Raw genomic sequence first — 9,949 nt, 5'->3', positions numbered from 1 at the left:
ATTAGAAGGTTACAAATGAAAGCCAAATAGGCGGGGGTTTGAAACAAAAGAGTTGCTTCAAAAAGCAGGTTAACATCTAAGATCTCTAGATTGTGTCTCGCTCGCCTCTCCAATATGCCGAGCTAGTTGCATGTCCTTGGCAGAAATGGTTATCCTCTTTGCATGTATTGCAAGGAGGTTGGTGTCTTCAAAAATCCTAACAAGGTAAGAGCAAGGTAAGCTTCGGCGACTTCTTGCAATGCTTCAAGGGCAATCCCCTGCATATGAAACTCTGTTCTATATCGTTGGAGAATCTCCTTCACTGTGCAAGCAAAATGGGTTCTTCTCCTCTAATAAAACTTGATTTCTTGTAGATCCCTATGCCCTTGGCGCATTCTTCTCCTTGGAGCTCTGTGTGTTGTGTTGGTGCGTTGGCAAGGTTGGGACTTCCTTGGCTTGAAGAGCTTGACCTTTCTATGCTTGCGCGCACTTGCAAGAACCTCCTTTTAGTCTCTTTCATAGTCTGAATCCTCCTCCTCTTGCTGTTGTAGTACTTATGTATCAAGTTTCTCCCGGGTAGGTAGGGGACCCTATCGTCCTGGTAGTAGGGTCTTGCCACCTATGGTTTTGCACAATGTTTTCACCAACCCAGTTGAACTGCTCATCATCGGCCTCTCTATCTTGATCTCTGGGGTGGCTGCATTGTGGAGTCTTCTTCACACGCTTGATCCCACTAGAAGGGCCTGCATATGTGTGTGTTGGTGTTGCTGTGGGAGGAGAGTTGGACTCCGGTGATCCCTTTGGGCGTGTCCTAGAATCAAAGGGGTCACTCTCTTCCGTGGTGTTGCCAGTATGTGGTCATTGGGTGCCTTCTTGCATCGTGTTTTGTGAAGGCATGGTAACACATGCAGTGTTCTTGGTGCATGCCATATCCATGTACGATTATGCCTATTGTGCTAACGTGGTGATGTGCTGGTGTCCTTACATGGGTGCCTATGTAGACCTTGAGCTCAGGCTCTCTATGAAGTGAGAGAAGGAACTATTAATAGTTTTTTTCTTGGGCAAAAAAAAAACCTAACTAAACTTATTTTCTTAGCCTTATTACATCTAGATTTATGCTGATGCATGCACAACCCGCCTCCTTTGTCTCCTCATTCGTGCATGCCAAAAGCACCATGCCTATGGGGAGCATTGGTCTGCAACCATTCAAGCCGAGCATGACTTTTTGTAGCCTTGTGTGCCTCTTGTGCAAGCTTTGATTGTTGGGCCCGCTCCCTAACCAATACCCTTCCAAAGGTTGTGCGATAAAACCAATTGAACATCTCTTGTAGATAGTTTGTACGTGTAAGACAATATTAGATAATTTGGGAAAAATCTCATACTTTGGGAATTACCTTTTCAACATAGTTTTGGTCATATCTTGAGCATATTAAATCCAAATTTGTCGGACATTATAGATTTAGATCCTACTCTTCAAGATCTTTCCAATGATATGTCACATGATGGGGTTTTGACAAAAGTTTGGATAGGTTCACCATGATCCCATTTTTCAAATGGGAATGGGATTTTTCCCAAATTATCTAATATGGTGTTGTGTTTCTCCTACAAAAGCTCCACCTCCATGTCTTATATTTTTGAAATAAACCCCTCTTGCTTTATAATGTGATTTCTTCATCCCTTGGGTACTCCACATGTCGAGCGATCCATACTTGTTCATGAAATATGCACCATGTGCATAAACTATGTGCTGTACACATGACAATAGAATTTAATTAGAAAAAGTCCAAGTTAAAACACCAGTTTATTTTTTTTATTGTACAACTTACCATATAGTGTGTTACTTTACTCTCTCCCCATGCACCTAGCACACTTTTAGTGAATTCTACGATATGTTATTGGAATGATGCTCGTTCTTAGGTAGTTGTGCTACTTTGATTCATAATGCGAACCATGTTATTAAAATTTATCGAGAGCTGGCATTGGACAATCTATATTTGTGGTGATTGCACACAGGTCTCTCCAGAGTCCCCAAGTCTTCTTTGAATTCTCTATGTTTTCTGGCTTCTCCAAAAATCTCCTTGCCTTTGCTCCAGCCATGGAGACCTTTTGAGCAACCTTGTATGACATACCAGAGGCCTGCTTATTCACTTCAATTTTCACATTTCTACCATGGCAGCCCAGAAAATTCAAAAGATGCTCTAATTTACCAACAAGGGCTACAACTTTCCTCTCTTGTGTAGGCATTGTGAATGCATAATCGATATGGCACTTAAGCAATCAATCAAAGATTCTCATGAATGCATGAAGTGTACAAAAGTGAATATTCTTTAGTTGAAAATTAATGATGGGACTCCAATTTGAATTCATGTTTGGTTCTCCTAGCATATCAAGAGACATGACACCTTCCACCCATCTTGCATATGGTTGTTTCACGAGCACCATTTGGCATTGCTTTGAGTCGTTTGATAAGTTCTTCTAGCCTTTGAATCTTTGCATCCTTCTCCACATTCTCTGCGAGGATCTCTTTCATTTTATCTGATGATGTTTTAAGTCCTTCTTGACATTGTAAAAGGGTGAATTGTGATGCTTGCAATTGAGATTGGAGAATATGGGTTTTCCAAACGCCACTTGTAGTCAATCTTTTGTAGTATCCTAACAAGCCAAGCTCTCCTTCACCAACACAAATTGCATAAAAGATGATAAATTGCGAAAAGGAGGGTTTGCTCTTAATGGAGGGTCAATTGGATAGAGACGCCCATCAACCCAAAGATCTACATTTTTCTCCTTTGCTATCTTACGATCTTGAACAAATTGTGCATCAGTAGGATGGGTTTTTTTAGAGCTGCCATACTCTTCAGGAATACGAATGTGTAAATCAACCTTCCGTTTTCTAGCTTCATAAGGGGCTACACACACAGCTTGCAAAGGCTCCATAGCTAAGCAGAGGAAGAAGCAGAGAGATCCTCAGAGGAAGGGAGAGAGAGAGAGAGAGAGAGAGAGAGAGAGAGAGAGAGAGAGAGAGAGAGAGAGAGAGAGAGAGTGAGAGTGAGAGAGACTGTTAAAACTTTGCTGTTGGAGGTTTAACACAAATCCATTTTTCTAAGTAAAAAATGATATTTTTGATATACAAATATACTAACATGGAGTTTTTCATCAATAAATTACATTTATGAGAAAAAATAAAAAATAATAATTTTTGGGATCCCCACAATTTCGGGATCTCATGGATATAGTGGTTCCTGACACTTAGTTATGTTTATGGGGTTGTGGAGACCTGACAATTAGTTATGGATATACCAGCTCCTGACAGGGTTTTGACGTGACCCTTGAATTACAAGCTTTTTGGAGGGCAAAAAGTATTTTCATCATACATATTGGTTGGGTGGTGTTTTTTCCACCTCAAAATGTAAAAAAATGAAAAATGAAAATTTTTCACTCTTTGGGGTCCACCTGAATATGAGAATGTTTTGCTGATATGGAAGGGAGATATGGTGGGAGTTAATGAGGAAGGAGATTTCAAACTAACAAGAAAGATTCAATTTGTAGAGAGTGAAGATAAAATATTAAAAAAGTAAGAGAGAAAGTATGAGAAAAGTCAAAAAGTAAGAGAGAGAGTATGAAAAATTTTCCTTTAAAAAGTGAAACTAGGGGGTATGGCTGATGTGGCAAGGTAAAAAATAGGGGTTATCATAGCCTTTATCTCCCTTAAGCCTAGCTTTTTAAGCTCTAATCCCTTAAAAATTAGGAATCCTTAGGAGGCTCTTTTTAGGTCCAAAAAAATTAGGAATCCTTAGGAGGCCCTTTTTAGGTCCAAAAAAATTAGGAATCCTTAGGAGGCCCTTTTTAGGTCCAAAAAAATTCCTAATGAATTGTCGAGTTCACACTATGGACCGAGCTTTGTAAGTTATAGTAGGAGAGTAATTTCTCATACAGTATGTACTCTTATCTCTTTTTGCTATGGTTATAGAGAAGAGAAGAGAAGAAAATTTAGGCATTAATCTCTCATGTGATTATCTACTCGTGTGTGTGTGTGTGTGTGTGTGTGTGATTATCTACTCTTATGTGTGTGTTTTCTAGCAAGGAGCTCAATCTCGTCCTCTCCTTTGCATTCTTCTTATTAAGCACTAAACATATCCTCAAAATACAAATAAGCACTACACTTTTATGTAGGATATACACAAAATTAAGTATTGAACTTATCATCAAATATAGTTAAGCACTAAACTTATACTTAGAAAACAATCATGTGCTAACATTATTCTCATACATGTACATAAGATGATCCCTCAGTTTTTTTTCATTTGAATAAAGCTCTTATTCCTAATTTTTGGATTTTCATAAAGGGGCATTACACAATATACACACCTATAGAACATTAGTTGAAAGGTATCAAATTTTTATGCTAAAAGAGGAATGTTTTCTAGTTACTCCAAACCCACTAAATATGACCCGTTTTTCTTGCAAAGTGTTGTGATTCTAAAATCTTATCAAAATGTTCTCTTTTGTAGCACATGTTGCACACTTTTCTCTTTGCGTTTAGGGTTCTTACTACCTTGCGTGCTTCTTTTTGCTACTCAATTGCATAAGTGAATGGATGACTCGTAGAGGCCAAAATCAAATGACTTGTGTGTGATCAATTATTATGATTTTGCAAGTCAAAAGAACATCATCCGCCCACGTTGCTCTAAGGTTTTTTCATGCCATGAGAAAGGGGTGTTACTCATTGGTAGTCATTATCCTCAAAACCAAAAGTCGTCAAAGTATGCTATCACCAGTGTGTGTGCATATGTGTGTCTAGGTGTGCTGGCACTTGCAGATAAGGGACGTATCCCATTGTTTTGAAATTTGTTTCCTTAAAAAAGTAGAAAAGAATTAGCACAAGACTACATGGCATAAAGTTCTAAAAAGAACTCCTTTGCATTGAGGGGGGGGGGGGGGGGAGTAAAGGACAAATTAAAGGACATGAGACAATATTCTATACTTCAAAATGAATAAGGGTGGAAGGCATTGGCATGACCATGTAAAGTAGCATGACACACATCAATGAGCTTAACAAGGTTTACACATAGAAAAGTGTGGGCACCTCTAGAGGTCACAATTAAATGACATACATTTGAGTTGTGATGCTTTTATGAGTGAAAAAGTTTTTCTCTACGACTTTTTTATGCCATGAGTGACTTAAGTAATGCCTTCAAAAGAAAATTTGTGAGAATGTGCTATTACAAGCTTGCCTATAGGTGTGTAAGTGGTGGGCACTTGGGGGACCCTATTGTTTTGAAGTTATTTTATTCATGTGGGAAAGGATTAACACAAATCTACTTTGACTAAAGTTCTAACAATGAATTGCTTAGCGTTGAAGACGTGAAGGATTTTTAAAAAAAGAGTTTAAGACATTATTATACAATGCAAAGTGTATGAGGATAGAAGAGGTATGCATGTGCATAGGTAAGCACCACAATGGTCGACTAGCGTTAAACACACAAAAACATGGAGCGACACATTGCTCTTGATTGCTCTTCAAGGTAAAAGTCGTGAAAGTATGCTATCAAGCATGGCTATGGGTGTCTAGGTGGGAGGTATCCTTTTTTTTAAAAGATTCTTCTACCACGTGAAAAAGAATAATCACAAACCTACTTGGCCTATAAATCTAACATAAAACTTCTTGGAATTAAATCTTAAAAGGATTTAAAAAATGGAAGTTGGGACATTACCTTATAGATCAAAATGTGTCAGGGCAGGGCATGTGCATGCAAAGTACCTAGGCTTGCACAACATTGTTTGACAGAGGTTTACAGACACAAAAAAATGGAGACCAGATCCTCCCCCATCCATGAAATTTTCGTTTAATGCTTTACAAATCCATGAGTCAATTATGAAAATTTTAAAATGGTGATGTCTTTAGTTTCATAGTTTTTGAATTGAGTAGTAAGATCTCGCAAAAATTGCAAAATGATGTATTTTCTTACTATTTTGATCATTGAATGGAGCTTAATTTTGTCGATTTATGAGCTATGTCGAAGTTTTTTTCCTCAATTAAAAACTTTACACTTAAAAGGGTTTGCATACCTTACGAGAAAATTAGCCAAAAAGTGCCCAGTCTTTTCACTCAAAAAGGAATACTTTCCGAGATCTCCCAATTTGCTCTTTGCTATTAGGTTTCACAATCCCTTTTTTGCTAACCAAAGCGTAGTAACATTTGTGCATAGAGGGCATTTAGAGGTTGGCAAATGGCATGCATGTGAGTTGTGTTTAACATCATTCATACCATCTTACGTAAGACTTATTCATCCCATGAGAAAGGGGTGTGACTCAGGGAAGGGAGTCCCTCAAAAGCAAGAATCTTGAAATTGTGCTACCACCACAAGCATGCAGCCATGAGTGTCTTGGGGGGGGGTGGGGTCCAAGACTATTTTCCAAAAACAAGCAAGCAAAATATATATAGTAGTACTTGCAATATTTCCATTCTAACCTACAAACTTCATATTCTCAAATTTAAAAATTTAAGATACTTTAGTTGAGACTAAGCTAAGAGATGTGCAAATTCTAGACCAAAGACTTTTTTTCTTTTCTTCTTTTAGAGACGGTGAGAAAAGTGCCCGATTCTTTTGGTCACGTGGAAGAGGCTACGGGGCGTGGCATTGAAGACGTAAAGCCTAGAGGAGGAGGACAAAGAAAGAAGAGAGATTGTGTTATGGTTACCTCTTAAGAGCCTCAGCAGCACCTCCACTACCACAGCGGTTTGGCGCACGCACTGCAGTGCTCGAGCCTCGAGACCAGCTCCTCTCTCTCTCTCTCTCTCTCTCTCTCTCTCTCTGTGTTTGTACAAAAAAGACGAGCTCCGAAGTGCAGCTTGCAGTAGCATTTTTTCTGAACTTACCAAACTGATCGCAAATTGGGTCAGTTAGATTTCTGTTGTTTCGCGGCTCAAAAGGAAGACGAAAGAGTGGAGGGCGGACATCATTCAATCTGTAAGTGTTCTGAATTCTGTAATCGACAGCCGTGGTTAACATTTAGATAAACCTTTGCAATTTTCATCATCATCATGGCTGTTTTCTTCTCAACTTTGTCTCTCTGTTTATTTCCGGGTGTCCGTTTTCAAGGCGGGGGGGGGGATTGGTTTGTAATGCTTAGCATTTAAATTCTGTTATATTGGATTTCTGCGGGAAAAAGGATTTCTAGCTAATGTGAAGACGACCCATATGATTATTGCAAGAAATAAATACCCCTTTTTTTCCCTTCTTATTATATTTTTTTGTGGATGATTTGATGTTGATGGGTGTAGAAAACGGATAAAAAACACCACATCCATGATGAGCATCAAGCATGAAGCATGGGTGGCACCATGCATGCAAATCCCACACATCCATTTTCTAGGCATCACCATTTATGTACATTTTAGCTTGCTTGTGATCGCTGTATAGGCGTTATCCAGATCTTTTCTTTGATTAGACACAACTTACTGCCTCTCCACCTAGAGGGAGAAAAGGAGCCAGAGAGAAAAGGAGGATTTTAGGATTTTTGAAATTTAAAAATGAAGGTATAAATTTTCAGGCTTGGGTCACACTTGAGAAAGTATTTTTTTATTGTATGGCCTAGCCGCCAACAATGGGCAGGTTGCATAGGTGTAATCTTTAATTTCCGAGCACCATGCACGCATTTGCATCATTGTGCATGAAATCTATATGTGCCATAATAGATATTTGGATTGTGAAATTATGGCGGTATGTTCGCTGATCCTCATCACGGTTTTCATCACAACTCATGCGCATGATGGCTACTATGACATTTTGCTATTTGGACTGAATTGTGTAGGACAGGTAATTTCAACCATACTCTTTTAAACGTATAAAGGTGTCTACGACATGCTTTGAAGGATGGAGCGACGACACCAGCTAGGCTCTGATGATGAGAAGCAGACAAGTTTTGTTCCACCACACGAAGACGATGATAACGTAGGAGATATCGAGAAACCCCTTCTAATTAGTGATGCATACGGCCACAAGTTTGATGAGGACAACAAAGATAACGTTGAGGAGGACCGATCCCATGTCAGCATTTCTCTACCTCAAAGCTCTTTCTTCCAAGCCAGTCTGAATGGAATAAACGTTCTGGCAGGTATAATAACTTATTAATTGCACATTTTAATTAATTCATTATTAGGATAGGATTTTTTATTTATTACATAACTTAGAATTGGTCCTAAAGAGGGACATTCTCTGCATGACCAAGAGCCTCGAGCTCAGCAGCTATTTTACCACTGGGCCATTTTTCATGGTGTAGTAGTAGCATGTCGTGCATATATGTTTGACCTTATGTGGACGTGTTCATGCACACATAGACATGTTTGTGCGGTAGCGTTTATATGAAAAAATGGGCTATCCCATGTATAGTAGCATGTCGTGCCCCTTGTGTGTACAGATACACATGTTTGTGTGGTAGTGTTTATATGAAAGACCTAGGTTTGTAGTCGTGCATATATGTCAGACCTTGTGTGTTTGTGTGCATGCATAGGTACACATGTTTGTATGGTAGTGCTCATGAAAAACCTAGGTTTCATGCCAAGTTATTGAGAAATTTTAAGAATTGTCCTTGAAAAGTAAAAGTTAAAGGTTTTCATGAATTGCAAATTTTGAGGATATATAGTTTTTTTATTGTTAAGAAAAAAAATATTTTTTTCATCTGAGATTGAAAAGTCATGAAGGTTTTTGAGTTTTGAGATTGAAGTAAAAATGTTAGAGAGTGGGGCTCAGGGGTGGACATTGATCAGTTATTATAATTTAAGAGGAGTTTTATGAGTTTCTTTTTTGGCCTTCTTTTTTCAGAGAGTGACAATTAGAGAGAGGTAGAGAGAGAGAGCTAGGAGAGAGTGAGTGAGAGTAAGAGTGAGATAGAGAGAGAGTTACAAAGAGAGAGGTAGAGAGAGAGAGAGCTAGGAGAGAGTGAGTGAGAGTAAGAGTGAGGTAGAGAGAGAGTTGCAAAGAGCTAAAGAGAGAGAGAGAGAGAGGGGGGGAGAGAGAGAGAGAGAGAGTGTGAGAGAGAGTAAGGTAGAGAGAGAAATACAAAGAGTTAAAGAGAGTGAGAGTTAGATAGAGTTATAGAAAGGTGAAGAGAGGAGAAAGAGAGAGCGAGAGAGAAGGCTCGAAAAAGAGAAAGAGAGTTAGAGAGAGTTAGGGAAAGGTAGAGAGAGAGAGAGAGAGAGAGAGAGAGAGAGAATGTTAGAGAGAAAAAGAGAGATAAAGAGGTGGCTAGTTCCATAGAGTTAGAGAGAGAAAGAAAGTTAAAGAGAGAGAGAGAGAGTTGGCTAGTTGGAGAGAGTTAGAGAGAGAGAGAATTAGAGAGGGTTAGATAAATGTAAAGAGAGTGAGTTAGAGAGAGAGAGAGCGTGTGTGTGTGTGTTAGAGAGAGAGAGAGAGAGAGAGAGTTGGTGAGTTCCAAGGTCATCATTATCCCTGCAACACTAGTTGAGCTCTATATCTCAACACGTCCCCTTGAGCTCTTGCAACACTAGTTGAGGCCTATAGCTCAACACTAGTTAAAGAGAGAGAGAGTTAAGAGAGATCGAGAGTTAAAGAGAGAGAGAGAGAGAGAGAGAGTTAGAAAGAGAGAATTAGCAAGAGATTGAGAGAGAGAGTGATGTTTTATCTTTCTCTAACTAACTCTCTAACTCTCTCTTACTCTCTCTCTCTCTCTCTCTCTCTCTCTAACTCTCTTACTCTCTCTCTCTCTAACTCTCTTTACTTTACTCTCACTCACTCTCTCTAATACCTACTAACTCTCTTTGTCTTTCTCCAACTCTCTTTCTCTCTCTATAACTTGCAACTCTCTTTACCTTTCTCTAACTCTCTCTCTAAAACACACACTCTCTCTAATTCTCTCTCTAACTCTCTCAATCGGTCTTACTATCTCTATTTCTCTCGAAGTGGCCAATTCTCTCTCTCTAACACTCACTCTCTTTAGCTTTCTCTAACCC

At 39.0% G+C, this 9,949-nt stretch overlaps 1 protein-coding gene across 4 annotated transcripts in view; it reads left to right on the top strand.

Moving 5' to 3' along the window:
• Positions 1–6,626: 6,626 nt before the first annotated feature.
• The window catches only part of LOC147631620 (amino acid transporter AVT1I-like), an 11,364-nt gene continuing 8,041 nt past the window's right edge, over positions 6,627–9,949 (top strand). The window contains exons 1-2 of one of the 4 annotated variants that reach the window (XM_086807859.1): positions 6,627–6,947; positions 7,853–8,094. In XM_086807859.1, coding sequence (XP_086663985.1) covers positions 7,854–8,094 — 241 coding nt within the window. In that variant the 5' untranslated portion in view covers positions 6,627–6,947; position 7,853. Of the gene's footprint in view, positions 6,948–7,791; positions 8,095–9,949 lie in introns of all 4 variants that reach the window. The other 3 variants (XM_086807856.1, XM_086807857.1, XM_086807858.1) reach the window with 3 other exon arrangements.

This window comes from Cibotium barometz, chromosome 14 (genome assembly GCF_041138505.1).
Source record: "Cibotium barometz isolate CiBa-2024 chromosome 14, ASM4113850v1, whole genome shotgun sequence".
NCBI lineage: Eukaryota > Viridiplantae > Streptophyta > Polypodiopsida > Cyatheales > Cibotiaceae > Cibotium > Cibotium barometz.
Note: the sequence above shows the minus strand (reverse complement) of the source record. Positions and strands in the feature narration are given on the sequence as shown.